Source organism: Humulus lupulus, chromosome 6 (assembly GCF_963169125.1).
Source record: "Humulus lupulus chromosome 6, drHumLupu1.1, whole genome shotgun sequence".
NCBI lineage: Eukaryota > Viridiplantae > Streptophyta > Magnoliopsida > Rosales > Cannabaceae > Humulus > Humulus lupulus.
The window spans coordinates 2,680,665-2,698,677 of NC_084798.1; the positions used below are offsets into that span (position 1 = coordinate 2,680,665).

An 18,013-nucleotide genomic window follows, 5' to 3' on the forward strand; every position below is an offset into this window, starting at 1 on the left:
TTGCGCAATTTTTTTATGACCGTGTATATTGTAGTTATTTAGAGCATCCTGCAAATTTTCAGAAAATTCCGAATTGTGTACATGTTTGAATATATTGATTTTGACTATTAAATGTATTACTTGTTATTGATGAGGGATCTTTAGCATTGGCAGACTACATCATGCACATCTGTTTTCTAATAAAATTTTATGAGGTGTGTTTGGTTTCCAGATTAGGAGAGCTTCCTAAGTACGAAGTGAGGTAATACTTCCAACTACTTATAAAACTTCCTTAGTATCAAGTTTCTTGGTCTTATGGTTTTCGTTTGTGTTCTCTGGTGTTTGCACAAAGCTCTTTTTGATATAAGGATGAGTTGGTCACTTTCTTTCTAATGAAACAAGAAAACATATCATCTAGCACTAATTTAAAGTCAGCTGAGGAATCTCATATTAGACTTTGTAATCACTGATGTCAGTAACATCAGTTAGATAGTGTGCTAGACTTAGATGAATGTTATAGTATGAGATTATATTTCTTTGGAGAAATAACAAAAAAAAAATTAAGCAAAAAATGAGACAATTGTAAAGTCAAATTAATATTACAAGATTAGGTCCAAACGGTGGTTCCAAACCAAACTAAACTGCACGTAGATGCATGGATTGGTTTGGTTTGGTTCGAAAGTAAAGAAAAACAACAACAGACCGAACACCTCTAGCAAAGAGATTAGAACGTTGTATAAAAAAAAATGTGCACACAAAAGCTTCTGATATCAATTCTTTAAGTATGTTCCACTACTTGGATTCCTCTGAGTTCTGAGTTAGCTTCAGCTGAGATTCAAAAAATCAGCAAGACCCTCGAACTGTTTTCAAAAGAGAAACTTGTCCACACAATTTGTATATTACAGAGTTCATATATACTCAAGCTCAACATATATCATGCATCAGAGAATGTGACAACCTTCCTTTTCTTTTGGTTTTGCTTTACTTTCCGGAGCTGCACTAGGTTCAGAATTTTTCGACTCGTTACTGCCTTCAGAAACCTTGGGCTCACCCTTGTCTGAATTGCTAATTTTCTCAGATGTACTGGTTTTAACACCTTCATGATCACAATCTGTGGTATGCTTGTGAAAAAACTTATTCAAGACACCTTCCATTCTTAGTTTTCTTGATTGCACCTGCTTAGCAAGTTCTTTCGCTAGAGATATGTCCCTGACAAGGTAACAGAAGTAGAAAGGAATAGCTCCCCAAAATAAAATACACTAGAGAAAAGGAAACTCATCACAAACACAAAAAGTATAGTAAAAACCAAAACTAACTTGGCATCCAATGCTACAGAAAGTTGCTTCAGTTCATTTACCATGTCGACCATATCTCGAGATGAGATCTTTTCCTCGAGTTGGGGAATGTATTTTTCCAATTCCACCTAAAAATGATGATTGAAGAAAATAAAGGGGAAAAAAAACCACTGCAATGCATCCTAATTTCTTTACATGCTCATATGTGAAACAAAACAAGTGTAGAACCAGTATGTTACCTTGATTGTTTGAGCATTTGATGTAAGCTTATCTTGATCTCTTCCATTTCCTTCAGAGTTAATGGCTTCAAATATTTCCCAAAAGCATAAATTCATTGGTGGATTTTCCCCTGCTATGAAATTTCCAATAGAATTTCCAATCTGCTCAAATGCTTTGGCGAGTACATTTAGATCTAAGCTATCTAAATATGACATGAGAGCAACACAAAATTTTACAGGCAAGTGTTTAGTGATTCTAGTCATTCCCAGCAAATCAGAAAGTAAATCTGAACTCATCCCGAAATTCGCATGAAGCAAACAAATTATCAAAACCATTCTAGACACAAGTAATGAATAGGACTTGTTATCTCTTGAGGGAGATGTGTCGATCCAATCAATCATATACTGCTCGTCGTAAAGGCATTCCTTGAAAACATTGATCACAAACTGAAGTAGTTCTAGATATGAGAGTTGAAAACCAACTGAGGTATTGGAACTTGACTTGGTCATGGTATCAATCTCTTCATAGATGAGCCATTCAACAAAGGCTGATTTTGTTGTAATGAAGTAGCCCTTATATGAAGATGACCAAATCACAAAACGTTCAACAAGATACAAGAAAAAACCAGGAGATATTGGGTCACATTCTCTCTTACATTTTGCATTGTATGCATCCACCAAAACTCCATAAAAGCTACAAATCATAGATGAGTTTGGAAAGTATGATCTTCTTGATCTGTGCAGAAGCTCAAAGAATGCCTTCCATGGCAGGTTCTGGTTCATCCTTTTCATAATCATCTCAAATAGTTCATCATTGAGCCTGCTAGAGCCAAGAATGAACACTGCTATGTTTCCAATTTGCCTGTGAGTCAGACTATTCCTCGAGTTGCAGTGTTCAACAATCATTTGTTTCAGAAACTTATTACAAACATCCGTTCCTCTGAAAGAAACAAGGTTCTCTGCCATTGATTTCTGCCAATCTAAAGGGAATATGTGTCCTGAAAAATCAGTTGACAATCTTATCAATTTCTTGAGATCATCTGAATTTTGACATGTTCTATTCAGATTTTTGGACTCTAAAAGAAATTGTGCAACCTCATTGATAAGATTAAGAGTCCTCCATTTCCTAGAAAAGGAATCATATTTATCAGACACAAAGGTATGGATGGCTTCTAGAATGTGCAGAACCTTAAAACCAACAGAGAGTACTTCTGAAGACCAATAAGCCTGAGCAGCAGATACAAATTGGTCAACATCAATATAAAGTACTAAATTTCCATTACTTCGATCATATATTTGCTCCACATTTCTAGCCCAATGAGCATCAGAGTGGAGCAAGACATAGTTTGTGACCGAATTGTGACGCTGCTTCAAAACACCTAAATATTCCAAACATAACTCTCCATAACTTGTGAATTCATCAACAACCCTAGTCTGTAGACTTCCAAGATATTCAAAAATTCTAAGAATTTTATCCTTCCAGAAATTCCAAAAATAGACTAGTGACTCAACTGTAACATAGATTTTAGAAATCATGTGATGTTGTGAATGCAACAGATGATCATCATGTACTTCCCAGATATACTCTATGACCTTTGTATCAAGATGAGCATCAAGAACTCTCCAAACAGATAGGATTTCTCCTCTGACACTCTTATGTCTTTGAGAAGCAATCATTTCATATTTTCTCACTGCAAGGACACTCTTCTTATTTGCAATAATATCAGCTTCTGTGCAAACAAAATCATAGAAATCTTTTGTCTCATTCATGGCAAGTGACTTGGCTTTTGTTAGAAGAAGACTATCATTTTGTTTACCAGATGACCAGAGTGAGTTGGAAAGAACATGGGAAAGAATAAGTGTTGCTGCTTCTTTAAATTTCCCAGCTTTCTCAAAAAGATCTATTGCAGCTAGTATATCTCCTCTGAGCTTTGCAATTTCTGCAGCTTCCACAAAATTTCCTGATCTTTCTTCCAATGACATAAGCTCATCAAAACAACCCAATGACCGCAAGAACTTACGGATTGAATTCATGGAATTAAAAGCTTCAACAAATCTCATCATAGATTTTTTGTTTTCAAGCTTATAATAGTACAGAGCACAACTCTCCAAGAATTCTTGTTTAGTTTTTTCTATTTCTGTGCCTCTACCAGTCACACCAAAGCCTTGTTTGACTTGCTGTTTCCAGGATTGTATGTATTCCAAACTCTTTTCAAATAAGAGTCCTTTGGCACAGACTTTCAGACACTCTGAGAACAAATTTCCCTTGGCATAGGCATCAGCAGCTTGCTGGTAATGACCTGCCAGGGAGAAGCATTCCCCAGCTCTCTGCAACCCAAACTCGCCAAACTTGTCCAAATAAATTATGCCTGCACCAACCAATAATAGGAAATTCATTTAGATAAAATTACTAAATCTCATGGGAATTAAGCAAGAGCATGGGAATCAAACTTTCCCACCGTTTGGAATATCTCAGCAGCTTCTCGAAAGAGAGATTTAGCTACTTCAGGATTGGAAGCACGCATACGGTCAGCTGTAGTGTGAAGATCAGAGAAGAGAATGAGAAATTGTATAAATTCTGTTATTGAAGAATGTTACTGCTCAAGGAGCGAAAGGTACAAGACAGACTATATATACAAAGTATCTGTACAGTGTAAACCAAAAGGACACGTGTACCCTATACACTACCATTTACATATTAATTAAGTAAAGTTAAGTAAAAATATAATGATACTTAATTTGGCTTAACAGCCCCCCTCAAGCTCAGCGGTCTAGGCAGGACGGTGAGCTTGGATCGAAGAGAAACAAAACGAGGAGTAGCAAGGGGCTTAGTGAGAGCATCAGCTAGCTGCTCAGCAGAAGGCGTGTAGCGAATAATGAGGGACTTATCAGCAACCTTTTCACGCACAAAGTGGTAATCGAGCTCGACATGTTTGGTTCGTGAATGAAAAACAGGATTCAAGCTGAGGTAAATGGCACCAATATTGTCACAAAGGAGGGTGGGGGAAGAAGGAAGCGTGTAACGCAAATCAGAAAACAAAGATCGAAGCCACAGGAGTTCAGCCGTACCATTTACAAGGCTACTATACTCAGACTCAGTACTAGAACGAGAAACAACACGCTGCTTGCTGGAGGACCAGGAAACAAGATTCAAACCATGGAAGATGCAGAACGCACTAGTACTCGAGCGATCATCCGGACAGAGGCCCAGTCAGCATCAGTGTAACAAAGCTCAGAGGAATCAGCAGACAGTTGATAGGACAAACCATAGTCAACAGTGCCAGACAGATAACGGAGAATACGCTTGACAGCGAGCCAGTGGGAATCCGTAGGAGAGTGCATAAACTGACAAGCCTTGTTAACACTAAAAGCAATATCAGGTCTGGTTGAGATGCAATATTGGAGTGCTCCGACAATAGAACGATACTCAGAACCATCAGGAAGAGGTACCCCAGAGTGGAGAGAAAGAACGTGAGCAGTTGACATGGGGGTAGCAGCTGGTTTCGAGTCGGAGAAGGCAGCCCGGGCAAGAAGATCCAAAATATATTTGGACTGACTGAGATGAAGACCAGTAGGATCACGATAGACTTCAATGCCCAAGAAATAGTGTAAGTCGCCCAAATCTTTGATAGCAAACTCAGAAGCTAAACCAGCAATGAAATCTGAAATATGAGAAGCATACCAGGACTACTAATTAATTTTTTTTTTCTATTTTTACAAATTATAATAATAATAATAATAATAATAACATATGTTCAAGCAAAAAGGAGAAAAAAAGAACAAAATAACATGACAATATGCACTTATTGTTGTTTTTTTTTTTTCTATACTCACTTTTTTTTATTAAATAAACTATCTTAAATTTGTTTCAAAAAATTTCACAATCTAAACATAATTAGTTTCCCTATTAAAAATATCAAGTTGCGATGAAAGTTAGTTAGTTATTTGACTAAATACTTTTTTTTTTGACAAAAATTAGTAAGCAGTTCAAAAAATTTGGTGTGACCGCTAATAATGGCAATGGAGGAACACAGACGTGATATAATTAGTTAGTTTCAATTTTAATTTAAAAAATAATTACAAAATTTTTTTTAAAATAAAAAATAATTCAAAATTTATTAATAAAATCTAAAAATATTTCAAACATTAAAAAAAAAATTAAAAATTTAAATTAGTTTTAATTGAATTTGTATATTTTTCTAGCACTTAGTTTAATTAATATTAAATAACTAAGAAAATGGTGATAAAGAAAATATGGGTGCTAATAATCTGATTGATCAAGTTTAAATCCTCTTTATTCAATATTAACAAAAATACTATATTTTACTTAATACTAAACCATCTATTATTATATTTTATAAATTAATTTAAATTATCACTTAAATTTTGTTTTTAACCAAAACAGTCCTAAAATAGCAGGAAAGAAAGCAATTAAAAAATAAAGTAAGAATAAACATATATCTTAATAATAGATGTCAAGATTTACATACCAAGGATACTAACTAAAAGACTCAAAACTCAAATATTGTGCACTAAACAAATACAAAATAAATTATTCAGAAAAATATGTTCAGATAAAGAAAATATTAAATACAAAAAATATATCCACACATGTCGAGGGTGTGCCAAGGTCGTGTGTGTGTCGAGATCGTGGGTGTGTCGCTGTCCTTATAAAGAAAAAAATTAAGACCAAAAGATACACGAAAAAAAAATTCAAACCAAAATAATATAAAACTAAGTATAAAAAAATGCAATATGTTGGTTAGGCATTACATTGCAAATAAGTATAAAATACACCATTATTCACCATTGAAGATGATTAAAACAGAGAGCACAAAAGTAGCTAGTATAAAACAAGTGTTTCTATATCACTTACAACAACGACCTACACAAGTTTATTTATTTTAATCAATTTATTAATCTAACTTTTGCAAGTGCTTAAAATGCATGCACTTGTTTGGTTTAAATTAAAATAATAAATCCATCCTAATTTTTCTATAATATTAATAAATTTCACATAAAATTTATAAACACAAAATAATTAACAAACTATATTAATAATTTCTACATACTATAGAAAGAGATTATAAGTGTGATACAAATTTTGCTTAACATTTAATCAACAATAATAAATGTGGAGAACAAAACACACATGATATATATATATATGGGTGCACTCTTAACGGTTACTACCCATAAATGGTTACTTTAATGTTAATCATTGGATTAAAATCAATGGTCCATATTTATAGTTGTTAATTAATATCTCTAAAAGTAAATTTTGATTTTTTTCAAATTTTTGGAAAGATTACCTGATGAAAAATGTGTATTTATTATGAAAATATAATATTGTAAGCTTTTCATTTTTTAAATGCATGCCAATTTCTAAATATAGCTATTGTTTCTCATTGGTTCGAAACACCATTAATTATAGCAAAAAAAAATTAATTAAATTCGAAATTAATGTAGAAAAAAAATATTTACTTGTTGGTGACTTGCTATACCAAGTCACTATGTTGTCAAATCATCATAATTGTTAGTACCCATTTATGGGTAGTAACAGTCTTCCATATATATATATATATATATATATATAAGAATAAAGCAGATTACATATGTATAGTGGGTCTGCTCGGTGTGAAGGAGGTGACACAGAAAGACACCATCATGAAAAATACACAAAAATACACTTGGTTATATCAGAAAGTACAATTAGAAAATTTTGCTCCACAAAGCAAATCATATCATTCTTGAAGCATAAACATAAACAAAAGAAAAAAAATGGAAAAATAGATAATTCAAACACTAAAACTTACGCCTGAGAGGTATGGGTCAGTGGCGAAGGAGGCCAATCGGCGTAGGTCACTAGTTGTCGTTTACTGAGAGAAGTATAAAAACATTAGAGCACAATATGAATATAGATACATTGTTATATATATATATATATATATGCGAGAAAGTGGTTCACCTGGGTTTAAGCGTAGAGAAGAGGCAATTGGGTTCGCGTGTTTATGGCGAACCAGCGTGAGGGACTGGAGAGGCTCCGTGTTAGGGAGAGAGCAGTTCGAGATGGAGTCGGCGTTAGGACTGGAGAGGCTAATATATTTTTTAATATTTTTTTAAATACTTACTATTATTAGCGGCGGACTCCCATGTCCGTCGCAAATAGCCTTTATTCTTGTAGTGAGGCGACTTAGATGAAACCAGGGCAGATGGGGTGGGAGGCTGTGGTAATGTATAGTACTCAGAGGAGGGAAGAAATGTATTGAGATTAGTTGGGGAAGGAGATGGTTGGTAAGAAAAATTGGCTCGGTGGTAGCACACCAGAGCAGTATGGCCAAAGTTGCCACAAATCTGACATTGGGGTTGAGTAGACGATGGGTGAGAGGGACGCCAGGCATCAGGAGGGCCAGGAGGTTTGCCCAAGACACCCGCAGCTAGGGCAGGGGAGCGAGGAACAAAAGGAGAAGAGGGCGGTGTAGAAGCAGGGGGTTTGGGGGAATAAAATGGGCGTTTAGGACGATTGGTATGGGTGAGATGTGCGTGAGTCAGATCCAACTGATCAAGGGCATTTTGAGATTGGAGCATGGCATCAAAACTAATGAGAAGACTATGAATAGTTGCAAGAGAGGGTTTATCAGTACGCATTTTAAAGGAAGTAACAAATGGGTTATAATCCCTACCAAGACCACCAAGAAGGGCAATAATATGGTCGTTACGGGATACTGGCTCACCAATCGCAGCAAGGCGATTGCAGATGGTCTTCAATTTCTGAATGTAAGCAGTAATCGATAGGTTGTTCTTCTTGAGGCTTTGCAAAGCAGTGCGAAGATCGCCGAGGTGAGCCATGGTGACCGCCTCGAAATATTCAGCCAAGGAAACCCAGATTTCGGCAGCAGTAGTGTAAGAGACAATGTGAGCAAGCATATCATCAGTGAGGGATGCATAAAGCCAAGACATGAGGAGGCGATTGCATCGTTGCCAGGTATTGTAAAGAGGGTTAGGGAAAGTATTGAGGGGTGGGTCAAGAAAACGAACAGGCTCCGAGATAGAACCATCAAGATAGTCTTCCAAACCTTGAGCCATAACCACATTGAGTATTTGATTTTTCCAAATCATGTAATTCTCAGAATCAAGTTTGACAGTAAAAGACGGGTTGAGAGAAGGAAAACTGAGCTGTGGAGAAAAAGAAGAGGTAGGGTCTTCAGTGGGAGCAGTAATGGGGGAAGAGATTGGGGTTTGTTGGCTAACTGAAGAAGGAGAGTTGTCTGTCGCCATTGAAGGAGCAGCTGAGCTCTGATACCAAGAAGAGAATGAGAAATTGTATAAATTCTGTTATTGAAGAATGTTACAAAGGTACAAGACAGACTATATATACAAAGTATCTGTACAGTGTAAACCAAAAGGACACGTGTACCCTATACACTACCATTTACATATTAATTAAGTAAAGTTAAGTATAAATATAATGATACTTAATTTGGCTTAACAATCAGCAACTTTGGACTTCCTTTTCCAAAGTGTGTCATGTGCTTTTTCAAAGCAAAGTGTAGCCATTTCATAGATGTGTGCATGGTATATCTGTATATGTATGAAAAAGATGATGAATGACAGTAAGAAGAATAACACTCAAAGATGATCACATTCACATCATCAAACATAAGCTACATTTTCACTATTCCTGCAAAAATGAGCGACAGAGAAACAAACAAACCTTTAGACCCCTCGATTTCCACTCTTGTGGACTGCTTGGGACTGGCATTGACAGAGCAAGTGAATCGTCCAGCTGCTGAACTTGCACAAGGCTCTTCTTCATCCAATAGTCAAACATAGGTTTGGAAAATTCTGTGTCATCACAAATCCACAGCCTATTCTTTGTGCAAGAAATGGCAGCATGTAATTGTTTCAGCTCAGCCAACAAAATCCTGTGTTTGCTCTCGTTGAAAAGAGGAAAATGCAGTGATGTGGAGTCTAACAGATCTTGCTCATTCATGTATTTATATATAAGACTCCACTGCAGTCTAAGAGGGGACGATCCAAAAAAGTTGTACAACAGTACATCCTACAACGGGTCATAATGTTATTTCACCAGAATAACATACAGAGACTATAGTAATTCACAAGAAATTTCTGCCAGGCAATTTAGAAAAAAAAAACCAGAAAAAATAGTGCTAGAAAATCAATACTTTCATAGATAATACAAGGACATATTAGATATAGCAGTTACCTGAAACTCTAAGTCCTTGCATTCAAGTATTGTTATGATAAGAGCTTGCTTTCCAACAATGTCCTGTATACTTTGTCGAGCGGTTTCATCTCTGACCAAAATTGCCTGCTCCGCACCAAAACCATTGACATTTTTGCTTAAGCTCTCACCTTTCCCAAAAAGTTTTATGATTGCATTTTCACTCTTCTCAGATTGAAGTAAAATTGGAGCCTCACCAGGGACCATATAGGTGTCATGATCAATAATATCAATAGATAGAGGGAAGAAATGATACATCAGTTCAATAACGCTTTCTGATAGTTTTAGAATACCACCATGGCTACGAAAGTTTCGAGTCAAACTAAACATGTTGGTGATATGTCCTCCTTTTCCTTTCATGTTCATCATGGGCTGCTTCAAAAAAAACTTGTTACAAATAACAGATCGCATATCTTGAATCCTGCAACCGATTCCCCCAGCAGCTGGTTTTGCAACATCTCCAGAGAAAACAAAACCCTCCTCCAAGTTACTGCATACATGCTTGAACAAAGCAACTTGACTCATTGTGAGGTCTTGCACCTCATCAATATAGACAAAATTCATTTTTTCACCACCATATCCTTGTTGTCTGAGTCGAAAATGAAGATCATTTACAAAATCAGCCAAATCAAATTCACCACTTTCCAACTTCAGTTTTTCATAAATCTGAAATATATCATATACCATCTCTCTTTCCTTCGTCCTTAAACTAGAGCCACATCCATTTGACAACATAACATAGTTCTTCCTTGTGAGTTTACCATCATTTGTTTCCAAGGCTTGCAGGCTGCCTTTGATATGAGAAACTATCTGAGTAAAGACACAAGAAGGATCAAGCTTTTTCGTTAATTGGGAATCAAAAGAAGGCCAATACTGTGAACAAAATCTCTTATAATCCACTTCCTTGGTCCTTAACAAGGAATGAAATATATTTGAACTTGACTTGGGTATTTGACTTTGAGAAACTTTATCTATATCAAGGAATCTTTGGAAATAAGATTTTCTCAGTGTTCCATCAAGCATCATCAAGAACTTATGGAATGTTATGACAAGAGGATATGAATTAAGGGGAATGCCATGAAAGGAGTCTGGGATGTTATTTAATCCTGAGTCTTCATTATCAATATTCTCCTCATCAATCAGACCACTTTCAGCTGAAGGACTACCACTGCAAGAAAATTTGTGGAAACATTATATTTACAGCAAAGTATAACACATACAAGTAAAGATTACTTTAATTTCTATGTGCTTTTAAATTATTTATCTATCAAATTTGATTGGTTTAATATTCATATTTACATGCAAAATACTCAAACTCTCTATATCATAATGTTAGTATTTATTAGATCAAGATCCTAGAAATATTACTTTCGAACCCCCCTAAAAATTTGTTTTGGTGTTGATATTTTTCATACAAAATGTGTAAAATATTGTCATATGAATGTTTTTACACACCTTCTCAAGTAGGAAATGCATTGCTTGACAGTATCACAAAGCTTAGGAGTTGCTGTCACAAAAAGCTGGCGTAAAACAACATTCTTTTTATCAACATTTCGAATCCTATTTCTTTGCGCTCCATAAAGTCCTTCCATTTTCAGGCGATGCATATATTCTTTTTGGAACAACTTCATTGATAAAACAGTAGTTTTTCCAGTACCTGACCGTCCCAATACAAATGTACTTGTAGGGAAAAGGATGATCTCTCTTTCTTGGTCTGGTACTTCAAAAGGGAGATCCAGTTCTCTACCATCGCGGTCAGATAGCATGTGATTCACTACACAATTTGATAGGGAGTAGAATTTCATTGGCATCATATGGAGATCCTCAAACCAACCAATGTTCGAAGAGAGCGGCCAGCTCTTTGGTATATCCAATTTTCTAGAGACAAAAACCAGAAAAATCAAACCAAATCAAAGAATAGAAAAGTATTACTACTTAAACACAAACTAGAGGAGTTAGCATACCCTTCCAAGCACCTTTCATTGCAATTGTTGATGAATTCTTCTGTGTACTTGTCAAAAACAATATCAAGCTGGTTTTTTAACGTTGGAATTTCTTGATAAGGCAACAAGTCCCAGATCTTCAAAACTTGTATGTATTCTGAATGCTCTTTTGCTATGCCAACAGTGCTGACCACATAAAAACCTTCAACCTTATGACTCATAATTTGCAAAGAATTTGCACAGAGTGATACACTAGACCCTTTTGGTCTCCAGCCATCAGAAAGCTTAAGTAAAAGTTTAATAACTGGTTTCTTTGCTTCAACTACTTCAAGGTTTTTGAATGTCTTTAGAAATTTTTCACTGAAAAAAACCTACAATATTTGGAGATGTACAAAAGAAGCCCATTTAGTATGGATGTAGAAGCCAAATAGAGTAAATACTATGTTAAACTATATTGACTCAAAAAGAGACAGAGTAGCAGCAAATGCATGTGAAAACGCAGTACCTTCCACTTTGAACGCTTGAAAAGTATACCATCATTATGGATCATATCATCAAATTGACCGGACTCTTTCTTGACCTCTGTTATAGCCTTGGCCAAATCATCATCTCTGTCAGCATTAAAGAAGCATTTTCTATTTTTTGCATCAATGACAATAGGTGTCCAAACAGTAAGACTCTTAACTAGAGTTCTTTCCTCACCCAAAATCCAGAGGCAGTGCCTGAAAACATGAAAAGGATCGATAGTTATTTGCTGCTATGAAGTTATAATAATCTTACTGAAAAATTGAAGAATTTACATCACATAGTCATACATACCTAGCCCTTGTTAGAGCAACATTAATTCTCTGTGGTTTGGATATGAAATCCAATGAATGAGAACCACTGCAGCGTACAGTAGACATTATTATTATGTCCTCTTCCCCACCCTGAAAGCCATCAATTGTCTTCACCTTTACTTGAAAGCCATTCTTTTCATTGTACCTAAACCCAAGTTGGGTTTGAATTTCAACCACTTGAGCAGCATATGGAGACACAATACCGATACTGAGCTCATATTTGGACTTAAACCAGGCTGAAAAACATACAAAGCAAAGAAAAATGAGTTCTCCAAACAGCAAGTGAATATCAAATTCATTACATATTTTTCTTATCACCTTGAAATTTATATACCTTGGTACAATTTTTGTAGTATTCTCATGATAACAGCTACCTCAACCAAATTTTTTCGACTGCGTCCATCGCCATCCTTCTGCTCTCTTCCACCAATTATATTTATAAAAGAATATGAACCAAACATTGGACCTGGAAGATAACTCCTTTCATAGCTTTTCATCTTAACACTAGCAGCATCCAATAGCTGGCTACGATAGAACAGTGAATTTGGGAACATGCTTATTGATGGATGCATTCTGTATTGCATATTAAGGAGTTGCTTTGGATGATTTTGTGAACTCAGCCTTTCAAACAAACTTCTTCCGAAGCCAGCTTTCTCAGAAACCTATACAACAAACATACAAAAGGTAAAAACTTAGCTAGGATTTGTGTAATTTAGTAATAAGAACAATAAATAAGTTCTTACTTTGCTTTTGACAGTTGCTGGTAATTGCCATTCATCACCAACAAGAATAGCATGCTTTACACCAGGAAGTTGAAGAGGTATGGTTGATTCACACTCCTTCAGTTGTGCAGCTTCATCAATGATCAAAATCCCTGGCTTAATTCTCAAACTATGCAGCTTATAAGAACTTGATACAGTACAAAGAATTAGTGAAGCATTTTCCAAACAGAATCTCTTTATTGTTTTTTCATCCTTAATCCAAGAAAAGTCGAGCCTGTTAAGGGAATCGCGAAGAGTTCTCATACTTGAAACACATTCCTTTCTCTTCATACTGAGCCTCAATGATATATCATCAGCATCATTTACTTCTGCACAAGAAAATAGCTTTTCCACTACTTCAGAAACCACTCTCTCTTTGCATAGCAATGACTGAAAAGAAACAAGCGAGCCAACAAGGGAGACCATATGCTGAAATAGTTTCCCTGAAATGTAGTTTTTCGCTGTATGTGTACAGATGATAGAGAAGTACTCTTTGAGTTCTGAAAAAGTCATGTTAAATGTTTCTCTCACATACTGAAGAAATGCTGGAACTTTTTTCTTGCCAACTTCACAACCATTTCTGTCTTTGGTTGACTCACTTTCCAAAATGTTATTGTACTGAGAAACAGAATTTTCAAGAAGATCTATCATGGAAGTCAAGCTATATCTCCAACCAAATGATCTGAAGCACTTTTCAAGCTTTTCAACTCGGTCATCCATGTATATAACTTTCAGATCTGAACCAATGTTCAGTCTCTCCTTAGTGCCAAAAAGAAGAATATTTCCCAATGAACAGAACGGGCCATCACCACATGTATCCAATACCATCTTCAGAACACGAGATGCTACTTCAGTAATTGCAACATTCGTGGGAGCACACACAAGAGTTTTATAGTTCATTCTCAATAGGGTGACAAGAAGAGTACTGGTAGTTTTCGTTTTCCCTGTCCCCGGGGGACCCCATATAAGTTCCAAAGAAGATCTTCTCCTGCAATCGATCATATGAAGACAAGAGAGAGCTGCTTTGGTCTGGGACATATTCAGCTCAAAAGGTAACTTCTTAACCAATTTTTCATCCCATATTCCATTACTTAATCTGAAACAGCCATCGCAGTACTCTCTCTTAGCCTGTTATCACAAAGAAATTTCAGTATATATTCCACATTAGTATGTGAAGAAAAAAGAAAAAAACTCACCTCAGAATCAATGCATAGAACTTTATCTAGAAACTCCACATTGCACGACATGTGCAGTGCTTCCCATATTCTTTTGAGAGGGGTCAAATTTGCCAAGAAAACGATGAACAGTGGCTTCTTATGAATATCATGTCTAAGCTCTGCTGATGACTTCACTGTGAATGTCGTACTATCATCCCCAATGAGATCAATGAGTGATAGAAAAGACCAAGATCTTCCTACCCTTTGGAGATCATAAACAGTTTCTGGTTTGCCATTTGCTAAGACAAAATAATCTCCAGGCAAAGTCCTGTAAGGCTCCTTGCCACCTTTGCTGTGTTTGTTTCTCCAGTCATTAACTCCAAGTTTATACTTGTTCTTCCCATATGGTTTAGCTTCTTCGAAAGCTGTTACCTCAGCGAAAGGCGCTCCATATAGGATTTCCATGGTTGAGTGCAGTTCGGCTCGTGTTTCTTCCAATAAAGGGTTCACATAAGACCCCAAATAATGCTTGACTGATTGAAATGAGTCGGGAATCCTTTCAATCTACAAAAAATAAAATCAAAATGAATGAATTAATGGATGTTTTTATGAATGAAAAAGCTTCTTGGAAGTGTACAAAATGATTGGAGCAGCCACACTACTCTTCAGAAGCCAAATAATGGTGCAGTGAAGCACCCAAAACTCTGCAAATAGAGTTGAGAAAATCATTTTTTTCAATTGCAGTCAAACTGTACACATTCAACTTTTTGCTTAAAATGGACAATGGGACAGTGGGAAAAAGCTTTAGAATGAACTCTGATCAAACTCTGTATTTTCCCAAAAACCTAAAACAAATAAGACAAAGAGCTCATACATAGATCACCAAACGTATAACTATGATCAGGCAAATAATATATGAAACCAAAACAAACAAACCTTGTTGATGAAAAGATTTTCATTGAAAACATCTTCAAGAGACCAAGAGAACAGAGTGTCTATATAACGATCAGCAGCAGATAATAATTTCTTATTATTATTCTGAGATTGTGAAGCTTCACCTTTCATCATCACAAGTATAGGTATAAGATAACTCACTCACTCACTCAATATATACAAATATTACAGATGAGAGTAAACTAGATAGAATTGGTTTTGTGCAGAAAAGAAAAAGAGAAAGCAGTGAGTAGTGTATTGTATTGTATTTCCAAGAACTTTATAACTTTGCATATAGCTTTGGTTTTTTTTTACCATGAATGCGTAGCCACTAAGCTACGTAGTGTAACATCACATCGATAATATCCATTCCTTAGACTCTGAGCTACTTTACTATAAGCTGATACCTTAACTCTGAAGTACTCTCTTCTCTTCTTTACTACAATTACTAAAGCAAAAAAGAAAAAGAAAAAAACTTAATGATATTCTACTGCTGACTTTGTTGTCTTTTTTAAGTCATATTTGATAATATTAAAAAATTAAGCTATTACTTAAGGCAATCACATTTCAAATAGTAAAATAATATACCTTTATTATTCAAACGTTAAAATAATAATCATGCATAACGTTATTAATCTTCAAGAACTTATATTTTAGACCCTGTATTTTAATAAATTATTTTTTGGATCCTATATTTTTTAAAATGGTTAAAATATAACCCTAAAATTATTTTTGATGAAGAAAAAATTGAATATAATAACATAATTTTTAAGCAGAATAATTTTATTTTTGTTCTGAATTGTTAGTTTGGTAAATTATTTATGATTTTAGTTGAGAAAACATTTACCAAAATTGAGTTTAGGGTTCTATTTTAACAATTTTACAAAACATAGAATCCAAAAAGTAATTTGTCAAAACACAGGGTCCAAATAGGTAATGAAACAAAACACAAGATCAAAAAAAATATAAACTCATTTTTTTTAAGTCATATTTGATAATAGTAAAAAAGTAAGCTATTACTTAAGGCATTCACATTTCAAAAAGTAAAATAATATACCTTTATTATTCAAACGTTAAAATAATAATCATGCATAAAGTTATTAATCTTCAACAACATATAAAGTACTGTATTCTTTGTTTGTACTAGTGTGGGTCAGCAGCAGGAGAGGTTATTGGTCCTAACTTCCACTACAAATAAAGGTATTTACTTTTTAGTCACAACTTATATTTTAGGTAACTAAATATCATTTTTAGTCCCAACAAAAAATTATTTGTGGCTAAAATGTCATATTTAATCACAACCTATTATTTTTAGTGATAAAATAATAAGTGACTAAAAATAATATACCTTTATTATTCAAACCTTAAAATAATAAGCATGCATAAAGTTATTAATCTTCTACAACATATAAAGTAGGATTTATACATTTTTAGACCCTGTGTTTTGTCTCTTTACTTGTTTGAACCCTGTGTTTTGACAAATTATTTTTTAGACCCTATATTTTGTAAAATAGTTAAAATAGAACCCTAAAGTCAATTTTGATGAAGAAAAAATTGAATATAACAATATAGTTTTTAAGCAGAATAATTTTATTTTGTTCTGAATTGTTAGTTTGGTAAATTATTTGTGATTTTAGTTGATAAAACATTAACCAAAATCGGGTTTATGGTTCTATTTTAACCATTTTATAAAACATAAGCTTCAAAAAATAATTTTTCAAAACACATGGTTCAAATAGATAATGAGACAAAATACAGAGTCTAAAAAAGTATAAACCATTTTTTTTTTAAGTATAAACCATTTTTTTAAGTCTTATTTGATAATAGTAAAAAATTAAGCTATTATTTAAGGCATTCACATTTCAAATAGTAAAATAATATACCTTTATTATTCAAACGTTAAAATAATAATCATGCATAAAGTTATTAATCTTCAACAACATATAAAGTATTGTATTCTTTGTACTAGTGTGGGTCAGCAGCAGCGGACGTTATTGGTCCTAACTTTCCACTACAAATAAATGTATCTACTTTTTAGTCACAGTTTATATTTTGTATAATTAAATATCACTCTTAGTCACAACAAAAATTTATTTGTAATATTTAAATATCACAAGTTGTCACTAATGTAATTTTAGTCATAACTTATTATTTTAGTAATAAAATAATAAGCGACTAAAAATATATTTAGTCACAGATTTTTAGTAAGACATTGTAGTACATTCTGTTTTTTTTATTAAGTTTGCGAGTGTTACTAAACATTTTGTAGTGTCGTATATTTGATATATTTTATTTTAAATCATAATAATTGACATCCTATGATAAATTGTACTATTTAATATAAGTGAATATACTATTTTGGTTTCTTAAGTAAATATAAAATACCAAATATGTCTCCTAATTTTCATAAATACCAAAATGGTACATTATGTTTTGTGATTTAAACCAAAATACTACCCTAAATCGATTTTAGACAAATTTATTTTCTAAAAAACTTTTTTACTCTCACTTATATATTTTTTCTATGATTAAAATTATATTTGTAATTCTTTCAATAAACTAATAATGCTTAAATTTTATTTTAAAAATCATATAAACTTAAAGAAATTAAAAAAATAAAAACAAAATAAATAAAATCAAGTA

General features: G+C 34.0%; 1 protein-coding gene across 1 annotated transcript; it reads right to left on the bottom strand.

Moving 5' to 3' along the window:
- Window positions 1–571: 571 nt before the first annotated feature.
- Window positions 572–15,687, bottom strand: LOC133783629 (uncharacterized). The gene is made up of 17 exons (XM_062223278.1): window positions 15,374–15,687; window positions 14,477–15,001; window positions 13,263–14,408; window positions 12,854–13,181; window positions 12,500–12,755; window positions 12,186–12,402; window positions 11,702–12,051; window positions 11,193–11,615; window positions 9,720–10,905; window positions 9,207–9,554; window positions 8,993–9,073; window positions 7,624–8,788; window positions 4,743–5,154; window positions 4,304–4,620; window positions 3,921–4,070; window positions 1,514–3,870; window positions 572–1,402 (listed from the first exon to the last, which is right to left on the bottom strand). Exons 1-17 carry the CDS (start codon window positions 15,503–15,505, stop codon window positions 1,175–1,177), a joined length of 9,621 nt encoding a protein of 3,206 aa, XP_062079262.1. The 5' UTR covers window positions 15,506–15,687; the 3' UTR covers window positions 572–1,174.
- Window positions 15,688–18,013: the final 2,326 nt, after the last annotated feature.

Excerpts from the sequence above, each read along its gene's own strand:
- LOC133783629 (XM_062223278.1), bottom strand. The coding sequence starts at position 15,505 with ATGATGAAAGGTGAAGCTTCACAATCTCAGAATAATAATAAGAAATTA. Across the intron at positions 12,403-12,499 it reads GTTGCTCTAACAAGGGCTAG|GCACTGCCTCTGGATTTTGG; the intron begins GTATGTATGACT and ends TCATGTTTTCAG. Across the intron at positions 9,555-9,719 it reads GCAAGGACTTAGAGTTTCAG|GATGTACTGTTGTACAACTT; the intron begins GTAACTGCTATA and ends GACCCGTTGTAG.